This window comes from Myotis yumanensis, unplaced genomic scaffold, assembly GCF_028538775.1.
Source record: "Myotis yumanensis isolate MYYU_CA2020_CCGP unplaced genomic scaffold, mMyoYum1.0.hap1 SCAF_8, whole genome shotgun sequence".
Classification (NCBI taxonomy): domain Eukaryota; kingdom Metazoa; phylum Chordata; class Mammalia; order Chiroptera; family Vespertilionidae; genus Myotis; species Myotis yumanensis.
Window position 1 is genome coordinate 46,696,940 of NW_027223759.1, and position 22,211 is coordinate 46,719,150.

The 22,211-nt window shown below is 37.5% G+C and overlaps 1 protein-coding gene across 1 annotated transcript in view; it reads right to left on the bottom strand.

Annotated features, from left to right (window-relative positions):
- UBR3 (ubiquitin protein ligase E3 component n-recognin 3) overlaps nucleotides 1-22,211 on the bottom strand; it is a 159,799-nt gene that overhangs the window by 38,777 nt on the left and 98,811 nt on the right. Inside the window, exons 25-29 of the mRNA XM_070422781.1 lie at nucleotides 15,969-16,118; nucleotides 11,420-11,553; nucleotides 7,908-8,018; nucleotides 2,163-2,363; nucleotides 63-199 (exon numbers count right to left, since the gene is read on the bottom strand). Of these exons, the coding sequence (XP_070278882.1) occupies nucleotides 63-199; nucleotides 2,163-2,363; nucleotides 7,908-8,018; nucleotides 11,420-11,553; nucleotides 15,969-16,118 (733 nt within the window). The remainder of the gene's footprint in view (nucleotides 1-62; nucleotides 200-2,162; nucleotides 2,364-7,907; nucleotides 8,019-11,419; nucleotides 11,554-15,968; nucleotides 16,119-22,211) is intronic.

Sequence of the window (22,211 nt, forward strand, 5' to 3'; positions counted from 1 at the left end):
AAATGAAATAAACCAACTAAAAATAATAAGTAAATATAAAAGTATATATTGCATATACCTACCTAGCAACAGAATACATAAAAAGAAAATCATTGTCTGGTGAGCCTGGGGTCTTGCTATAGTCTCTATATTTCTTCTGAGTAGTATTTTTTATATCTTTCATTACAGATTCCATTTCTTTACTTAAGTTAGTTTCAGACTGTAAAAAATACAAACAAAATATAGTTTATTTATATTCATTTTCTCTAATAACAGTCTAACACTATTGTTTATCATATGAAAACACTAGAAAATTAAAGTTAAAAAGTACATTAACTATCTATTATAAATGTAGGCAGTACACAAAGATAAAACAGATCAAGAAATATTTTCTCTTATTTTAGGGATATTTTATCCTAATTCTATATTGTGACTGGTAACCCAACCACACAAACTATATTCTAAATAAATGAGTGGATGTCATTAAAATAATATTTTAGAACAGTTCCCATGTTTATAAAAAACATGATTTTCATTTTCAAAGACTAATATTGATGCCCCTTACTTAAAGCATACTATAAACACACACAAATTTAGAAGTACCAAAGAAAAAAAAATCACGAAGACTCTAAAAATAGTCTTCAACTGAGAAAAGGAACTGCTAGGAGATGACTCTGAGTAGCTTTGAAACTATGAATTTCTGTTTCAAAAGTTTTCATAAGTTTACTGCAAAAACCAGCCATAGTTGTCACTTCTCTCAAGAACTATGTCATAGCCCAGGCCAATGTGGCCCAGTTGGTTGGAGCATCAACCCATACACCAAAAGGTTGCAGGTTCAATTCCCAATGATGGCACATACTTAGGTTGCAGGTTCGGTCCTGGTGGGGGCATACATGGAAAGCAACTGATCTATGTTTCTCCCTCTCTCTCCCACATATCCTAAAATCAATAAAAACATATCCTCAGCTGAGGATTAACTTTTTTTTAAAATATATTTTATTGATTTTTTACAGAGAGGAAGGGAGATAGAGAGCTAGAAACATCGATCAGCTGCCTCCTGCACATCTCCCACTGGGGATGCGCCCGCAAACCAGGTACATGCCCTTGACCAGAATCGAACCTGGGACCCTTCAGTCCGCAGGCTGACGCTCTATCCACTGAGCCAAACCGGTTTCGGCAGGATTAACTTTTTTAAAAAAGAACCATATCACAAACCTATAATAAGGTGAAATATTTAAGAGTTTGAATCAAATAAATCCTACTGGATAGGATAAAAGATGGGTTCACTTAGAACAAAACACACAGTAAAATAGATCTGACTTATGGTGAATGGTTCCATCAAGTATACAATATTTCATCTCTTTAATATACATATACACACACAAATGTGTATGTAAATCTATAATTACACATATATAAAGTGTGTGTGTGTGTGTGTGTGTGTGTGTCTCTAAATATACTTTAATCCTAAAATACCTAATGGGCATAATTTTAAATGATTAGACTGTGCTTAACATTGCAAGATACATAGATATAATTTACTGGTTTGGGTGGCTTTGTTTTTAAATATTTCAATATCTTAAAAAAGTTTAACCATATCTCAGCTTATAGGACAGCGGTTCTCAACCTGTGGGTCGCGACCCCTTTGGGGGTCGAACAACCCTTTCATAGGAGTCGCCTAAGACCATCAGAAAACACATATATAATTACATATTATTTTTGTGATTAATCATTATGCTTTAATTATGTTCAGTTTGTAACAATGAAAATACATCCTGCATATCAGATATTTACATGACGATTCATAATAGTAGCAAAATTACAGTTATGAAGTAGCAACGAAAATAATTTTATGGTTGGGGGTCACCACAACATGAGGAACTGTATTTAAGGGTCGCGGCATTAGGAAGGTTGAGAAACACTGTTATAGGATTTCATGATCTGGAAGACATATATTAAAACTATAACAATTTTTTAGACTAAGGAAAAGTATAGCCTTTGCTAATAATTTGTTCTATTATTCTCATTTTTATTTTTAATAACGACAAGTAAGAGAAAAACTTCTAAAAACAATTTGTATTAAATGTATAAAGGCCCAGAATAATTTAAAAACAAAACAAATATAAAAGCTAAAAAGCAGAGCTGAGTTAACCAGGATATTTCTGCCTTACACTGATGCTTACTGGGAAAGCTCCCGGCCGTCCCTGTAGCTCCTCCACTTCCTTTATGAGATCTTGTAAACTTTTGTTACTAGGACGTTGCCAAAGGTTATTTTCCATATTGCTTCCAGGATAACAAGGAAGAACACTGTTCGCAAACTGCCTGCAGAGAGGACAGGTGAATTCTCCTTTGTCCACGGAGAACCCCTGAAGAACCTGGTCATTCTAAAAGATGAAATAAACATACAGATGTAGGATGCACATCTTTATATAAAACAAAATTTACACCACTACATTTTATAGTAAATAAATGAAACATACAAAATAAGACACCTCTAATATATGCCATAAAAACATAAACAAAATCTCTCATTTAACTGTTGAAGCTTATCAAATCACCTCTCACATCATGGCAATCATGCAATAGTTGCCATCACCAATAAACTCCTTAAGTACCCTACTCTTCTCTCAGTATTGAAAAATTTAAATAATGACAAAATCACTCTGAAATGTGGATTTAAGATAAAGAATAACTCAAAAAGCAGGCCACATTACAGTGGATCACCTTCTTCTTACCCCTTACCCTGTTCTCATAATCTATAAGTGACTACTGAGAAGATTCTCCAAGTGCCCATGTAGGTAAGATACACAGCTTTTGAACATAAATTAAGCCAGAAAAATGTGATGTGTCTTGTGTCTTAACTGCTGAACACAACTGACTGGACTTTATGCAGTAGATCTATTTAGGTTTTATGGATAGGAAAAAGACTTAGAGTATTCAGAACGTAAGTGTGACAGGAGGGGAATTAACTCCTTCTTTCAGATGTTTCTGATAGAGGAGGAAAAAGTAGAATTTTTGAAGCAAAGACACATAATGCACATATGCCTAGGAGGAAGCTCTTGCTCGAGAGACTGCAATACATGCTTACTAACCAGAGGACTTAAGACAGAAATTCAGGCTGATAAATTTGTTCCTTTCTTTTGCCTGACACCATCCCACATCTATTTTGTTCTTGTAGGCCATTGCTGTTGTGTAGTCCTAACTGTTATATATCTTTTCCCAGAAATCTCTCTCTTATTCTGTTAACTAGCATAATGCTTTATCTCAAAATATGTTTTTAATACATTATGTATATGCATGAATACTACAAAATGACCATTATTACTAACAAGACAAAAGTAATGAGAAAATAGAATTAAGGAAAAGAAAATAAATTTATTTGCCTACTAGAGGCCTGCTGCACGAAATTCGTGCAAGAGTAGGCCTTCCTTCCCCCAGCTGCCAGCACCGGCTTCCCTCTGGCTGCCAGCAGGCACTCGGGACCCAGGCTTCCCTCACAACCCCAGCTTCGTCTGGAAGGTCATCCGGAAGGATGTCCGGTCTAATAAGCATATTATGCTTTTATTATTATAGATAGTTAATAAGGTAGTTAATGACAATGTCTGGATGAACTTAGGTTTCCCAAATCTTAATTTAGTGCTAATTTCACTACACCTAGGATCTCAAATACCTGGACTAACAGAACTAATTTTTTTTTAACTTTTGACATTTATTTTTAAATACAATTCTATAAACACTTATTAAATTCTATCATGTGTCACGTGATGGCATAAAGAGTTAAGATACATCTTTACTTAAGATACAATTTAAAAGCAAACAGAAACAGCTAGATTACAATAATATGTGATAAATGCAACAAAGAAGGCTTTCCAGAGAAGACTTGTGAGCTGAGTTTTAGATACAAAAGAAGAGTATACTACAAGGTTGGGGCAAGGAACCTGATCATTGAAGGACATTCTGTGATAAGTTTCCCTATATCCTTAATTTTAAAGAATGCCAGGTCTACCTCCTTACCTTGACTGAAACTCAATTCTTTCCTAAATCCTCCCCAGAAGCCCTTTCAGTTAGGCACCGCTCATTCTCCTACATCCCTCACATCTCAGCATCCTTCTCATCTCCAGTGCTGGCTCCAGATAATTATTCTTGCATTCTCCTGTCTTTGTGGCTCATGTCATTTAACAATGCCATCCTATTCCTTCCCTTTTACTGGTCTCCATTGCCTTCATTAACATAAGGACTTTGATACCTAGATCAGTTTTCCTCATCACTCCAAGTCCTACCATCCTCCTATGCAACTTCAGTGTGTACGTGGACAACCCATCTTACTTACATCTGAGTCCTTCAACTCCTTGGCCTAATCAGCTCCTATGGCTCTGACCTCCACTCTAACACCAGTGCCTATTACCATGACCACATCCTTATTCTGTAATGGCCCAAAATTATCCATATCTGAAAATACTAAATTCATACATCTTAGTTTCTGACCTCCAACTCCTGTTTCCTTTAGTTCCTCTTTTTTTGGCCCAGTCTATCAGGCCATTCCTATCCTGCCCATACACCATGACCCGCCACTTCAAAAACACTCAAGTCAATACTCCTCATTCTCCTCCATATGTCCTTTCATCACACATACCTAACAAAACATTCATACAAAATTAATTCAATGTATGACTTCTCTAATTCTGCATCAAACTGAATGCTGTTAGGGAAAACTGAAATAATTTCTTCCACACAGTTTCCAATTTCAGTGGAACCCTGAATACTGCATGGCAATCTTGCTCCAACATCTTATGAAGCACTCTCTCACCCAAATCCAAAGTGGTTTTTCAAAACCACCTCTTAACTTGTAATGTCCCTTCACTTACCCCAGCCTTGTCCCCTATACTCTAGGCTCATAAAGCCACACCTCCTGACTTAGAAAGAAGAGAGTCATGGCAGCTTCCTGACTTCTCCCACACCGAATATGGAACTAATAAATCCTAGCAGTCCTTCCATCCACTTTCTCCCTTTATCCCCTTTGCTGATATCTCCTAATCACACCACTGTAGTATGATCTACCTAATGTGAGATTATTCCCAATCACAATCTTTCAATGATCACCATTATCTTTCACCTTGATTCCTTACTCTCTTATGCTGAACACACAATCTCTCAGAAGACCATATATATTCTATATATATATTATATATATATTTCAAATATCTAACCTCTTCTCCATCTCAACTGCCATGACCAAGCCCAAGCAACCATCATCTCTTGCCTTCTAAATATCACCTCATATTTTCTAACTCTCCTGCAATCCTACAACAATCCCCTGCAAACACAACTACCACAATAAACTTTCTGAGCATGTCATATCTCTGCTTAAGAGTCTTTAATGTATCTCTGGAAAGAATCTGTCTAGAGTCCAAAATCCTTACATGGACCTTTACAATATGACCCCTGACTACTTCTCCCATCTTCTCTCTCATCACTCAAACACCTTCCTTCATCAAATGTTCTAGCACTTTGGCAGATGTTCCAATAAGACCCTGTATACACTTCATAATACTTAGGACATATGCTGCAACTGTTTATTTCTGTCTCACACAATGTATAGTAAACTCCTTGAGAGAAACTGTGTCTTATTCACTGTTGTATCCCGAAAATCTATCACAGTATCTGGAACACTACAGGCTTTGAACAAGTATTTGTTGAATGAACAATTGAATAAAGAGGTATGAAAAAGGCATAATGTGCTTACAGAGCTATTAATTAGCTTATTAGTGCTGAATTGATGGACGATAAAGCTAAAGCAACAGGCAAGCCTAGATCACAGAGTGTCTTGAATGCCATTCAGAGAAAAATAAACTTTATCACATTAGGAATAAGTCAGTAAAGGGTCTTTAAGCCATATGTCATCAGATTTACATTTTAGAAAGATCAATATAGTGATTAAAGTAGACTTGGAGTAAGGAAACTGACAAGAAAGCAATTGCAATAGTCAATAGATGAAGGTATATACAAAAAAGTAGAAGTGGGAACAATAAAGACAGAATATAGCCAAATGAGATTTTAGAAGGCAGAATCAATAGAATTTGGTAATGACTGAATGTGAGGTAAGGAATAGGAAAGGAAAAAAAGAAATCCACTGCTTCTGAGTTAGGAATCTGGGAATAGAGTAGAGCTATCTAGCTTTTAAGAAGTTAAGCTGAGAGAAAGATAAAGACTACAGCGACATGCCCAGCCGGCGTGACTCAGTGGTTGAGCATCAACCTACGAACCAGGAGGTCACGGTTTGATTCCCAGTCAGGGCACATGCCCAGGTTTCAGGCTCAATCCCCAGTACGGGGTGTGCAGGAGGCAGCCAATCAATGATTCTCATCATTGATGTTTCTTTCTCTTCCTCTCCCTTCTTCTCTGAAATCAATAAAAATATTTACAAAAAAAAAAAAAAAAAGACTACAGCTACAGGAAAATACAAGGTCAAGGAAAGAAATTTTAAATAGCAGACTTTGGTGTACTTATTAACTGAAAAGAAGGGACAGACCAGGCAAAAAAACTAAAGATACAGAAGAAAAAGAGATTAATTACTGATAAACCAAAGCCCCTGTGGAAAAGGGGAGAAAGGAATACTACAGCATAAAAAGAAAGATTATTCCTGAACAGAAGAAGAAATACTACCTCAAAGAGTAGAAAAGAAAGGATTGGTTGGGATGCAAAGTCATTTATCAAGGAATATTAAAGCAAAGCAGGAAGCTAAAGTAGTATGTGACAGAGAACCACTGTTTTTGATGAGAGGAAGAGACAGTTTAATGAGGGGAAAGGGATCTTGGGACTTAAGTGGGATAGGGGAGGCAAAGGTTTGGGATAGCTGCTGAGGAAACCAGGAGAGAAGACTGATTAAAGACAGGTAAATGAAGTGATAAGTGGTATCTACAGTCCATGACTTTAGTCCAGCAATTTTCAACCTTTTCCTCTTATAGCACACAGAAACTAATTGCTAAAATTCTGAGGCACACCAAAAAATATATTGTGTTGTTTTTGCCAATCTGACCAAAAAAAAAAAATAGTTATAATTTTTGATTCACTCATACCAGATGGCTATTGTTGTGTTGGCTGCTGTCACTTTTTTATTTGATAATCTAAGGGAAAAGAGGTGCCCTGACTAAAATTCTCATGGCATACCAGTTGAAATTCACTGCTCTAGTCTAAGACACTATTATAGAAAACCACAAATTTATGGAGATGCCAATTTACTTAGTTTATACTTTTCTAGCAGGGCTAGTTGCCTAGGTGTATGATCAAAGGAGGCAGATTAAACAACAGGTATTAAGAGTAGAATGGGCAAAGTATAAGTAAGTGAGGCTAGGTAAGAGCTAATGCACCAGGAAAAATGCACAAGGGTTAAAGGACTAGAGATCTTGATGCCAGATGCAAAACATACTAATAAGAGTGAAAATAAGAGAATTTGAAAAATAATCAAATGATATAGTGGGATAATAAAGCTTAATATTAATAATGCTTAATATTTCAGAACTAGAGTAGCAAAGTCTAAAATTACAGCCATGTCCTGGCCTGTGTGGCTCAATGGTTGAGTGTCAACCTATGAACCAGGAGGTCATGGTTCAATTCCCAGTCAGGGCACATGCCCAGGTTGTAGGGGGTGTGCAGGAGGCAGCCAATCGATGATTCTCATCATTGGTGTTTCTCCCTCTCCCTTCCTTTCTAAAGTTAATAAAAACATTTTTAAAAAATAAAATAAAATTACAACCTTGGAAGTCAGCTGCTAAAAAAATCCCTAAAGTTGAAGAAATGAAGAAACTGTGAGTTTAGATTGTTCACATGATGATCAAAATCACCCCAGATGAATTGGGATTTATATGCTGTAAAGATATTTAATATGGGGAAAGATACATACACCTTTAAAATTTATTCAATTAACTTACCCGTAATGATTCCATGTAAGACTTATGACAATCTATATGTAATGTATGTCCACAGGTTTGTACATAAACACCTCCTTCCCAGCCAATTGATACTGCCAAGAGACAAGAACTCTTAAAAAAAGAAAGACAAAATACAATTAATTTTAAAGAAGTATAGACATATTTAAATATACCCACAGAAACCTCTGAATGATTTTTTATTTGAACTTAGCTTTCTGATTTGGTGACTAAATAGACTCTGGAGCTTTTAAACCCAGAGGAAAAGGAAGAATAACTTTGTATTTTTGTGATAAAGCAATACCAGACTTGACAGCCCGAAGGCAATCTCTTTAAACTAGAAACACCAATAAGATTTAGCTTCTAAATACCTATGCTCATATGAAAAATAATGATCAATTAGACTTTCTCCACCCCATCAAATATAAGCTCTCAATATTATACTATAGTTCAGTGTAAACTATACTGCTATTGATGATCTTAACTGTTTTATATGGTACTTAATCTGTGATTACCATTAACAACTTCCCTCTTAAAGGGTCTTCTTCCCTTTGGCTTCCATAATGAGACTCTCTTTTGGTTTTACTTCCAACCCTTTAACCATTTGGTTTAGGCTCCTTTAAGTCTCTTCTTTCTTGCCCTGCCCCTTCAAAGTTTATATTCCTCAAGATTCTATTCTTAGTGCTTACTCTCGACTCATTACAACTATTCTCCCTAAGTGATTTAATCAGTAAATTCACCTAGCCTCCAAACTAAATCTCTTGCCTGGCTGACAGATACAAATACTTAGCTGCCAACCAGAAATCTCCAGTTTGACATTCCTCAGATAACATAAAATTAATGTGTCAAAAACTTGTCATTTTCTCCATTACTCTTCCTTTTCCTCTGGGTTTAAAAGCTCCACAATCTATTTAGTCACCAAATCAGAAAGCTAAAGTTACTCTACCTCACACCCTTTCCTTCACACCACAGTTTTAATTCCCAAATCATATGAATTCTGTCTTCTAAATAACTAATGACTTTGGCCTGACTTCTTCATTCTCACTGTAACATTCAAGTCTGTACATTTGTTGGGAGGGGGAGAGGGGAGGATTTCTTATATAAAGTTTTGTAATTGGTCTTCTTGACTCCAATTTCTTCTCTCCATGATGCATCCCCCACATATCTCTCCAAAGTACAAATCTGGTCATAAGAATAACCCCAAAAAAGTGCCTTAACATTTACAAGGGTTTAATATAATGCACAATAAAGAAGGCAAACAGATTATATAAGCCAACTACACACTCGTTTGAAATTTGTTTTTAAAGTTAATTGCTTCTATCTCCTTTTTCTCTTACATCTTCAACTTCTTCTCTGCTAATTCCTTCCATTCAACCTATAAACAGGCTTAGACTTTTCCTCCTAAAATAATTTTGAGTTTTCATTTCCCCTCTGACAAATAGCACTTACTTGACAATGAATTTGAGTTCACCCCACTAGAGTCTGTAGTAAATAGATGGCCAAGCCAGAGCAATATAAGATCTAACATGAGTGACAGCATATGATGAAAGCTTTGAGAGCCATAAAAACTTTTTATATTAGAAATTTATACATTATAATGTAAGATGACCAAATCAACTTTAACAACAGTAAAACAAAGTTCCAATATTAAATCGAGACTCTTCATGAGCATCTGAAAGTTAAAAATTACAGTGCAAAATGTCTTCGCATCCAATTTAAATATATGTGCAGCAGCACAAATCAAATACTAATCACAGCAAGTGAGCTGGCTTCTACTGTTACAAATCAGAAAAACAACAGGAGATCTGCTCATCTCTGTTTTATGATTTGCAGCCACTTGAAGTAGAAGCAGATTTTGGTATTAGATCATTTTAGAACTAGAGGCCCAGTGCATGGATTCGTGCACTGGTGGGGTCCCTTAGCCTGGCCCTCAGGAATCGGGCTGAAACCAGCTCTCCAACATCCCCGGAGGGGTCCCAGATTGTGAGAGGGTGCAGGCCAGGCCAAAGGACCCCACCAGTGCACGATCGGGACTGGGGAGGGACTGCAGGAGGGTTCCAGGGCGTGTCCAGCCCATCTCACCCAGTCCTGATCAGTTCCGATCGGGGCCATTTGGGGCCATCTCACCCAGTCCCAATCAGGGCCAATTGGGCTGGCCGGCCAGGGAGAGACTGTGGGAGGGCTCCAGGGCATGTCCGGCCCATCTTGCCCAGTCCCAAACAGCCAGACCCAAGCAGCAAACTAACCTACTGGTCAGAGAACCTGCACCCTGGTGGGCAGTGCACATCACAGCAACTGGTCAAACAGTCGAACAGTTGGACACTTAGCATATTAGGCTTTTATTATATAGGACTAGAGGCCCAGTACACGAATTCATGCACTGGTGGGTCTAGCCAGCCCACCCTGATGGGGGCTATCGGGGGTGGGCTGGCTGGGGTGGGGGGCCGATAGGGGGCAGGCCCGACCAGGGCGAGGGGCTGCCGGCGGTTTGCCAACCAGGGCAAGGGGCCACCGGTGTTTTGCTGGCTGGCCCCCGCCCCCAATCGGGGTGGGCATGCCCGCTGGGAGCGGGGGCCGCCAGGGCGAGGGGCCGCAGGTGTTCCGGTCGTTCTGCCATTCAGTCAATTTGCATATTACCCTTTTATAGAATGGTTGTTAGTTAATAAACAAGCTGTTTCTTTGACCACGTATTATAAAAATGTAATTAACCCTTTGCGGTCCAATGTTATTTTTGGAATTCAAACAGTCTGGTCCAAATTAATTGACGGGACTGAATGTTGAACATTTTAATGTTCTTATTGCTTGACATTGGACCTGCTCCTAGCACCTGGTTTGTTGAGTCAGCCTCGAGGTTGGACCGAAAAGGGTTAATCTTTCTTTTTAATAAAAGCAGTTAGCTGAAAATACTAAGTCATTTGTTAATGTAACTGTTAGATGTCTTATTTGAATTTGCTATAGTGTGGAAAAAGAACAGGAAAACATTTACTAATATGAGATTAATATTTTAGGAAGAATTCAATAATGTGTCCACCACTGTGCTAAGTGCTTATCATTCAATTTTTACGACCTCAATATTTATTAAAACCTCCCACAGTAATTGGTAGTATCTTTTTACAAATAAGGAATACAAACGTTCTAAGATCACTCAGTTATAAATGGTAGTAGACACACACTCGTTCTACACTAGACAAGACCTCCCTAACTAGAGCCATCTGCTTCTCCAGAATCCACCAGAAACCTTCTCCTCAGACCAGACCAGTATTATAGTTAATAGTATTAAATTTGTATACCTCCCAATAAATAACATTTAAAACAAAGATATAACATTTATAACCTAAAATATTTACTTATTAACAGATTTCCATTTCTTTACTATTCACATATTAATTTTTTCCAATAAAGTTCCAGATTCTAAATCAGAATGACATCTGTTAGAAAAATATACATAAAACTCTGGAGTGAAATTACTATGGATTTTGCAGACAAATATACTAGTAGATAAAAAGGGTACTCACATCTTTAAAATAACGCTGTAATAATGAAAGCCTCACATCATGAACTGCTGCACATGTATCCCAAGGATAAATCTGTTCCTCTTCAGTGATAGGCAACTTTTTTGGCTCAGTGTTATCACGGCACTGCCCCAAAACTATATTAACAACAGAGATAAGAGCTCATTAAATAACCAATATATAGACCTGATTCACCATAAGAGCCAAGTTATTTACAACCAGCTGACTGTTTGCACTTATTAGACCCTAAAAAAAAGTGATATTCTAGTGTTCTTCTAGAGAGTAAATAAAACTCCAAAGATGCCAATATTTAATTTTCAAATTAACAGTAAAATATGGGTGTTTAGTGGGGATGGATGAATGGACTAATGGATTGATCGGAGGATCAATAGATGAATGGATTAATGGAGGATGGTTTCCAAAGTCTGTCCATTGAAAAAGTCTAGAAATTATGACACTCCAGTAACAAATAAACTTTATTTCTAAATACACTATCTCTCATGAAAAGGAAACAGAGACCCTCGGAGAAAAACCTGAGTCCAAGATTGGGAAAAAGTTCAAGAAAAATCTGGAATTTTGTATAATAAAGAGCAAGGGGTAGCCCTGGCTGAGCAGCTCAGTTGGCTGTAGTGTCATCCCATACACCAAAAGATTGCAAGTTAGATTCCCAGTCAGGGCACATACCTAAGTTGTGAGTTCAACCCCTGATCGGGGCACATACGTGAGGTAAATAACTGATGTTTCTCTCTCTCTCTCTCTCTCTCTCTCTCTCTCTCTCTCTCTCTCTCTCTCTCTCTCATCAATGAAAACAGATCCTCAGGTGAGGATTAAAAAAAAATAAAGATCGAGGGGCAATTCAAACACTGAGGGGGCAGTCATGAGGATCTAAAGGAGTTCTGACTGGTCCAATTTGAGAAAATTTAAGTACTAAAAAGAATAATAATGGAAACAGATAACACATTCATTGATTCAGACGAGGAATCAAGTAAAAGGGTAAATTACTAGAGGCTCATCATATAAATTACCTACCACCTTAACCAAGTGATCAAACTTCACTGGCATCACCAATAATAGGACAAGCTGTCACTATGAGCCTCATTCTACAGAACGGACTTAGACTCATCAAAACTTTTTAAAGGTCTGGAGAAACTGTCCTAGATTAAAGGAGACTAACAGGAAATGACAATGAAATGCAACGCATAATCTTGGCTCTTAAATCAAGAAAAAGACTTTGCTCTAAAAATATTTCTGAGCCGAAACCGGTTTGGCTCAGTGGATAGAGCATCGGCCTGCGGACTCAAGGGTCCCAGGTTCGATTCCGGTCAAGGGCATGTACCTGGGTTGCGGGCACATCCCCAGTGGGAGATGTGCAGGAGGCAGCTGATCGATGTTTCTCTCTCATCAATGTTTCTAACACTCTATCCCTCTCCCTTCCTCTCTGTAAAAAATCAATAAAATATATTTAAAAAAAAATAAAAATAAAAATAAAAATATTACTGGGATATTTGAGAGAATTTTAACATAGAATATTAGATGTTATTAATAACAAATTTCTTGGATATGATTATACTGTAGTTATAGTAAAAATATCCTTGTTCTTAGGAGATACTGTCTGAAGTATTTAGGAATAAAATGTCATGATGTCTGCCATTTTCTTCTGAAGAGAGAGAGAGAGAGAAAAAGAGAGTAAGTAAGAGAGGGGGAAGAAGACAATATTGGTGAGTGTAAAGGTATCCAACTTTTCTGAAGATATAAAACTTTTCAAAATGAAAACTTGGGAAGAGGTATATGGCAAAAGGAGAAAAACAAATACTAGGATTTTATAATTGTAAAAGCACAAGAAAGGGGAGTAGGGATAAAAACATACAGTGCCATACATTATTATAAGACTGATAAGCATGGGAAGAGCCATTCTTAGGGAAGGTAAATTAGCCATAACACTCACTGTGGGCCCCAAGTTTTGAAGAGTAGTGGCAAAAAGAAGAGACAGAAGCAAGCAAATGCCAACAACTAAAATATAGTTATACATGATGTATGCACTTCTGTATTGGTTTCCTAAGATTTTCATTTATCTCTGCTCTAGTCTTTATTTCTTCCTATCTGCTAGCTTTGCAGTCAACTTGTTCCTAAAGTGTAAAGTTACGTTACTGATTTGAGATCTTCTTTTTTTGAGGGAAGCGTTTGCAGCTATAAATTTCTCTCTGTGCACTGTTTTCACCGCCCACATAAGTTTTGGTATGTTGTGTTTCCATTTTAATTTGTTTCACAGGACCTTCTAATTCTTCTTTGGCCCACTGGTTGTTTAAGAATGTGTTATTTACACATATTTGTGAATTTTCCAATTTTCCTGCTGTTATTGATTTCTAGTTTCATTCCATGTGGTCAGAGGTGATACTTTGGATGATTTCAGTCTTTTTAAATGTATTGAGACTTTTTAATGGCTAACCCATGGTCTATCTTGGAGATTGTTCCATGTACAATTGAGAAAACTGTATTCTACTATTGTTAGAAAGAGTATTCAAGGGTTTTTTTAGGTTTAATTATTTTATAGTGTTGCTTAAGTGTTTTATTTCTTTTTTTGATATTCTGTCTAGCTGTTCTATAAATTATTGAAAATGGGAGATTAAAGTCTCCAACCATCATTATAAAACCACTAGTGGCCTTGTGCACGGATTCATGCACATTGAAAGGAAATTAATTAGAAGAAATATTTTAGTATCACTATTCGCCCTTTCTTTATAATAGAAGTGTCAACCAAATTCACGATAGACAATGACAGATCAAAACACACATGTGTGATTGGCGCCAGTGAGAGCTTTATATGTATTGCGCATGCACGAGTCAACTTAGCTTTTTATATATACAGAATAAACTTGCTTAATTAGACCTGCTTTCTGATGTAGCTAAACCTTTTCCAGCCCAGTGAAGCACCCCAACTTCTCTTTCAGGTAATGGTCAGCAACACAGCAGTAAATATCAACACGAAGCAGATTATTATTGTAGATCACGCAGGGAGAACAAAGGGTAAAATATTTAACTGCAGCAGTGTTTGACTATACTCTGTGCAGTGAGAAAACCTAAAGTCATTTCAAGATCCATAATTTCTTACTTCTTTTCAGTCAGGTCAAGTTTCTAAACTTTCTAAATCTCCATTTTCCGGCTAATGAAAAGAAAATAGGATTCTAACAAATCTCCTATCTACCTACTCCAGGACTTCTTTGAGGATCAAATGAGATGAGGCATGGAAAAATGCTTCACAGACATTTGGTTAAAGTGTAAAATATTTGCACCTGGCTATAAAGCAAGTCATGTTCCTGGGCTGAAGAAACTGCAAGGAGGCAAGTTGCTAGGGAGAGGAAGTTGGGCATTGCTACGTGATGTCATTACCCGGCATCCACAGCCACCGTTTCCAGGCTGGGCTGGACTGTGGGCTGCATTTTACACCATGGAGTCCCAGCAGCATTGGCTGTGATTTGGTGGACTATTGCTCCAGGATGGTGGCAGGGCCTATGTCCTACTTGGGGGAAGCTGAGTGTTGCTTTGTCGGCACCAGGACCGTGCTGACGTGTCTCTGTAAATGGCCAGTGTGTGTCTCAGCAGCTCCTGCATTGAGTGTCTGCCCCCTGGTGGTCAGTGCGTGTCACAGCGACTGGTCGAACGGTGGGAGAGAAACAGCATATTAGCCTTTTATATAGAGAGATTTCTCCCTCTAATTCTATATTTGCTTCATATATTTTGAGCCTCTGCTATTTGATGTGTATATACTTATAAATGTTGTATCTTCTAACCCTAATCATAACCCTACCTCAAAATACTTCAGTAAGGGAGAGAATAGAGAGCATTCAGACAAATCCTTCAAAAAAAAAAATTTGTTTTAACTATAGATTGACAAACATATCTGTCAGCTGACTGTTTCAAGGACGACACCTTCTAGTAGCTCAAGATATAAGGGCAAAGCTACCTGAATATGCCTTATGCAATTAAAATAATTAAGCTGACAGCCCTGGACAGTGTGGTTCAGTTGGTTGGAGCATCATCCCATGCACCAGAACGTCAAGGATTTGATTCCCAGTTGGGGTGCAAATGGGAGGCAGCCGATTGATGTATCTCTTATATCAATGTTTCTGTCCCTCACTCTCTTTCTTTTTCTCTCTTCTCCTTCCTTCCTCTCTTAAAAAAAAAAAATCAGTATTTAATTTGACAATATTTCTGGTGTTAAAATTCTTCCAGATTTTAGAATAATTAAATGCCAAAAACACTAAAACTAATGGCCACCTAGCATTGGTAATACACCACATCATTTTAAGGAAAAAGACTGTAACATATAAAGAGATCTCTCTGTTAAAAAGTTCTTCCAACACTCATGTCCAGCAAGGTCAGATAAAACCAGATTAAGAATCTTTGCTATACAATTCTAAATCAATCGTTGCTATGTAGACCTATAGTTATATCTAGACAAATATATAACTTCCATTCAATACAGATATTTATTAATCTGTTGTATATACTTTATCTCTAAAATGTTCCCACTGAAAAAGTACTTTAATTTTACCTGAGGATGCTTGTAACAGAACAACCAATCCTGTAGGTCGGTCTTCAGAGGAGGGGCCACTCTGCCCACAAATAACACAATCATATACTGCCTCAGAAACTTGTGGTTCTGCTGTGGTGATCTCCATAGGAATATCATTCTCAGGAGAATCTGAGAAGAAAAATCTCTCTTCAATGAAAATGTGGGAAAAAACTTAGTTGAAATAATAAAATTATGGAAAAATACCTTGCTAAAATAAAATGTTTACTAAGAAAAAGACAAAATATTCAAAGAGTTGATATAATGAAAGACTTTACATAATATGTGGTTAAATACTTCTGATAGTGTATCATTCACAAACAAAATTGAAAGGAAAAACACAGAGGCAAAGACATTTGTATTAAAAACACCTTTAAGATATAATTTAAGAAAATTGTTTTAATTTTCTTTGAGGCACCTCACAAGGAAAATTTATGATATCTCAGCTCTTGGAAAAAAAATGGCAATATTTACTAGGAGATAAAAGAGAAACAAACTATTCCTCCTTTATTTTAAATTCTAGTGATTATATCTTGGCATTAATAATTATCGATACATATTAATAAAGCAAAACTACTATAAAAAAATAACAGTAATCCTTTGGTGATATGATGTTAACAGCAAGAAATAAAATACTGATTATAATTTTCCAATAAAGACTCTTAAATTTACAAAGATCAGTGATATTGGCAAAAAATGAGTAGAAGGGATTGGGAAGACCAGGAAAGCAGAAGTGATTAATGACTTCTTTAAAAGATGAAGGCATATCTAAATAAAGATGTAAAAATGCATGACAGAAATAGAAAAAGAAAAATATCAAGTTCAGATAGGTTTAATAAGAATTCATGCAGATAAACATGTATCTAATAGTTATTGAAAGTAACTGAGAAGGGCCAAAATAAAGCTTTGAATAATGCCCAGTATTAATGAAAAATAAAAAAGAAGCCAATAAAGAAATCAGAGAAAAAAACAATAATACATAAATAGAACAAAAATGGCAGCATAGTTAAACACTGGTACTCACCGCCTCCCACAACCACATCAAAATTACAACTAAATTATAGAACAACTATCATTCAGAACCTCCTGAAATCTGGCTGAATGGAAGTCCTAAAACTGGAGAAGTAAAGAAGAAAGCACATTGAGACTAGTGGGAGGGGCAGAGGCACAGAATGGGCTAGTCGGACAACCACGCATGGTGTTTCTTTACTCGGGAGGGAAATCTCCAAGGCTTCCTGTGAGAAGCAGGGGTCCTGACCCCACACCAGACCCCCAGCCCAGGTTCCAGAGCTGGGAAGAAAAGTCCCCATAACTTTGGGCTGTAAAAGCCAGCGATGATTGTGGCTAAGTGACATGGAGGCTGTTGGAGTTCCAGGTGTTCCTCTTGAAAGGCCCGTGCACAAACTTCATGGTCCCACTTCCTCTGAGCTCCAGCACTGGGCAGCAGTGTTGGGGTAATCCAGGAACATACAGGGAAGAACTGGACTGTTTGTCATCAGGGCAGGAACCCAGGGATGGTTTTCTCCCAGACAGGGGTGCTCACAGGGGTCAATGTTCCTGTGCTTAGATCTCCACAGTCACAGAGCTAACTGGCAGCCATATCTGAGTTTTCATCAGCATGGTCCACACTGTTCTCTGCACCCTGGTGATTCCCTGAGACCTTGTCCCATCCAATTGTGGCCCCACTCAAGCTGTTTGCAGCTACTTTTCCATATGAATGGCCTGTCCTGGCTAAGGATTCAGACTTTCCTAAACAAGCAGCAACTGGCCCCAATGTGCCCCAAACCTAATCAATACCGGGCTCTAATACCAGTCTGCCTTGCTTCACAGCTGGGCTTTGCCTGGGCACTTTTTAGCGCAATACCAGTAGCACCCATCTGCAGAGATCTTTGTAGCTCCTGTTCGGTGGCCCCAGAGTCAGTGCACCCGGTAGACAGCTTCAGAACATACCAGATTACAACTCTACACATCCACAAGCGACACACTCAAGGGGCAGACTCAATGAGACCCAAAGCCCCACTGAAGCAAGTCCTGCTCCATAGGGGTGTCTCCTGCACAGCAGCTCTTCCATTGTAGATACAGTTGGTCTTCACAGCCAACTGACCTGAAGGTCATCCCTCCCAGTGATGCCAAAAGCAATCAAGGCACAACTACAACATCAACATCATTAAAATGTCCAAACTACCCAAAGCAATCTATAAATTCAATGCACTTCCCATTAAAATTCCAACAGCATATTTCACAGACCTAGAACGAACTCTCCAAAAGTTCATCTGGAATAAAAAAAGACCCCGAACAGCTGCAGTGATCCTGAAAAAGAAGAACAGAGTAGGTGGGATCTCAATGCCAGCTATCAAGCTGTATTACAAAGCCACTGTTCTCAAAACTGCCTGGTACTGGCACAAGAACAGACATATAGATCAATGGAATAGTATAGAGAACCCAGAAATTGACCCGAACCAATATGCTCAATTCATATTTGACAAAGGAAGCAAGAACATACAATGGAGTCAAGACAGTCTCTTCAATAAATGGTACTGGGGAAATTGGACAGAAACATGCAAAAAAATGAAACTAGACCACCAACTTATACCATACACAAAAATAAATTCAAAATGGATAAAGGACTTAAATGTAAGATGGGAAACCATAAAAATACTAGAGGAATCCAAAGGCAACAAAATCTCAGACATATGCCGAAGCAATTTCTTCACCGATACATCTCCTAGGACATTGGAAACTAAAAAGAAAATAAACAAATGGGACTACATCAAAATAAAAAGCTTCTGCACAGCAAAAGAAACCATCAACAAAACAATAAGAAAGCCCACTGCATGGGAAAATATATTTGCCAATGTTATCACCGATAAGGGTTTAATCTCCAACATTTATAGGGAACTCCTACAACTTAATTAACAAAAGGAAGATAAACAATCCAATCAAAAAATGGGCAAAGGACCTAAATAGACACTTTTCAAAAGAGGACATTCAGAAAGCCAAGAGACATATGAAAACATGCTCAAAGTCACCAATCATCCGAGAGATGCAAATCAAAACAACAATGAGGTACCATCTCACACCTGCCAGAATGGCTATCATCAACAAATCAACAAATGACAAGTGCTGGAGAAGATATGGAGAAAAAGGAACCCTCGTGCACTGCTGGTGGGAATGCAGACTGGTGTAGCCACTATGGAAGACAGTATGGGGCTTCCTCAAAAAGTTAAAAATGAAACTCCCATTTGACCCATTGATCCCACTTCTAGGAATATATCCCAAGAAACCAGAAACACCAATCAGAAAGGATATGTGCACCCATATGTTCATAGCAGCACAATTCACCATAGCTAAGATTTGGAAACAACCTAAGTGCCCATCAACGGATGAATGGATTAGAAAACTGTGGTACATATACACAATGGAATACTACGCTGCTGTAAAAAAGAAGGAATTCTTACCATTTGCAACAGCATGGATGGAACTGGAGAGCATTATGCTAAGTGAAATAAGCCAGTCAGTGAAAGAAAAATACCACATGATCTCACTCATTTATGGATAATAAAGACCATTATAAACTGATGAACAAAAATAGATACAGAGGCAGAGCAGCATTAAACAGACTATCAAACTACAGTAGGAAGGCTGAGGAGGGTTGTGGGGGTAAGAGATCAACCAAAGGACTTGTATGCAAGCATATAAGCATAACCAATGGATACAAGACACTGGGGGGTAAGGGAAGCTGGGGGAAGGTGGGGGAGGGGGGGGAGGAGACAAATGTACTAATTGTTGTAATATTTTAAGCAATAAAAAAAAAAATCAGACAAAAAAAAAAAAGACTGTGCACACAATCCACACAGGAGTGCACCTAGAGTACCCAGCTCAGGTAACGAGGGAGGCTGAGCCACTGGGCCCTACAGGACACCTATTACACAACGCCACTTTACCAATTCCAGGAGACATAACAACTCTACCTAATACACAGAAACAAACACAGGGAAGCAGGTAAAATGTGGAAACAAAGAAATATGTTACAAATGAAAGAAATGGAAGCAAGCAAAACTACTGGATACAGACTTCAAAACAATGGTTATAAGGTCATTCAAGGATCTTAAAGAGAGCAACAAGGGACTTAATGAGAACTTCAAGGGACTTAGTGAGACTTTTAAGGATCTTAGTGAGAATGTCAAAGACATGAAAAAGGGCCAGTCAGAAATTAAGCATACTAAGCTAACTGAAATAATGAATAATGAATAATGATACAGGGATTCAACACAGACATCTGCCTTGCCTGGGGGGAAGGCAGTCCACACACCCTATTGGAAAACACCTTGCCCTGAGGCCACTTAAGAGATTAAAAGTAACTATTAGCCTCCAGGCAGAAGCAACCACCCTACCCAGTTGAAAAAACTCTCACCACTCCAGAGAACAATTGCCTGGGGGCAATTCAATTCAGAATCCTATTAGTCTGTAGACAGAGGCCGTCTCTGGAGGCTTTGAGTCTTTGCCTGATCCAATTTGTCAGAAATAGCCTTTAACACTGTCCTGCACTAGAGATTGAGAGGTATAGAGGATCTACCTAAATCATAGTCACAAACCCAAATAGACAACCAAAATGAGGAAACAAAGAAACAACCTCCAAATGAAAGAACTAGGGAATTCTCCAGAAAAAGAGATAAATGAGCAAAGATAAGAAATTTATCTGAAACAGAGTTCAGAGTAATGATGTTAAAAATGCTCAACAGCATGAAAAAAGATATAGTAACTATGAAAAAAGAACAGTCTGAGATAAAGAATGACACAACGCAAATAAAGAACACACTGGAAGGAATACATAGCAGATTAGGGGGAGCTAAGGATCAAATCAGTGAATATGAAGACAGAGTTGAAAATATCACTCAATCAGAGAAGCAAAAAGAAAAAAACAATTAAAAAACAGGAGGACAGCTTAAGGGAGCTTTGGGACAATGTGAAACATAACAATATTAGAATAGTATGTGTGCCAAAAGAGGCAGAAAGGGAGAAAGGAATAGAGAAGGTGTTTGAAGAAATAATGGTAGAAAACTTCCCTAACCTGGTAAAGGTAAAAGTCACACAAGTTCAGGAGGCACAGAGAAATCCAAACAAGAAGAACCCAAATAGACCCACACCCAGACACATCATAATTAAAATGCCAAAAATTAAAGACAAAGAGAGAATCTTAAAGACAGCAAGATAAAAGAAGACTGTTACCTACAAAGTAGTTCCCATAAGGCTAACACCTGATTTCTCATCAGAAACTCTACAGGCCAGAAGAGAATGGCATGAAGTACTCAAAGTAATGTAAAGCAAGGGTCTGAGACAAAGATTACTATATCCAGCAAGGCTATCATTCAAAATAGATGGTCAAATAAAGAGCTTCCCAGACAAAAAAAGGCCAAAGGAGTTCATTACCACCAAGCCAGCATTACAAGAAATGCTAAAGGGGGTGCTGTAAGGCATTGCTGAAAAGAGAAACAGAGAGAGAAACCTCACCATATGGAATTAAAATGGCTATAAATAAGTACCTCTCAATAATAACACTAAATGTAAATGGATTAAATGCTCCAATCAAAAGGTGTAGGGTAGCTGAATGGATACAAAAACATGACCCAACTATAAGCTGTCTACAAGAGATCCACCTCAAAACAAAAGACACACACAGGATGAAAGTGAAGGGATGGAAAAAATTTTTCTATGCAAATGGAAAAGAAAAAAAAGCTGGAGTAGCAATACTCATATACGACAAAACAGACTTTAAAGGCATCATGCTAAACAAAATAAGCCAGTCCGAGAAAGATAAATATCATATGATCTCACTCATTTGTGGACTATAATGAACAACATAAACTGATGAACAAAAATAGAGCCAGAGGGGAAAAAAATATTCTAGAATATAATAGAAGTAATCCTGTTACTTGCAGATTTTTAATATTTCCTACAACTTTTGTGATATCATATGATGTTAGTACAGTTTTGGTAATAAATTTATACTTAAAAATCCTCTTATTCTTGAAATATTAATGTTTATTGCATGTAATATTATTACTAGTATATGGAAGATAATTTTTCTTGAATAATTGGTACTTATTGCATGTAACATATTTAAAATCATTTTTCTTGAGATGTTAATGTTTATTGCATGTAACATTGTAATGTTTAAGATCATTTTTCTTGAAATATTAAGATTTATTGCATGTAACATTATAT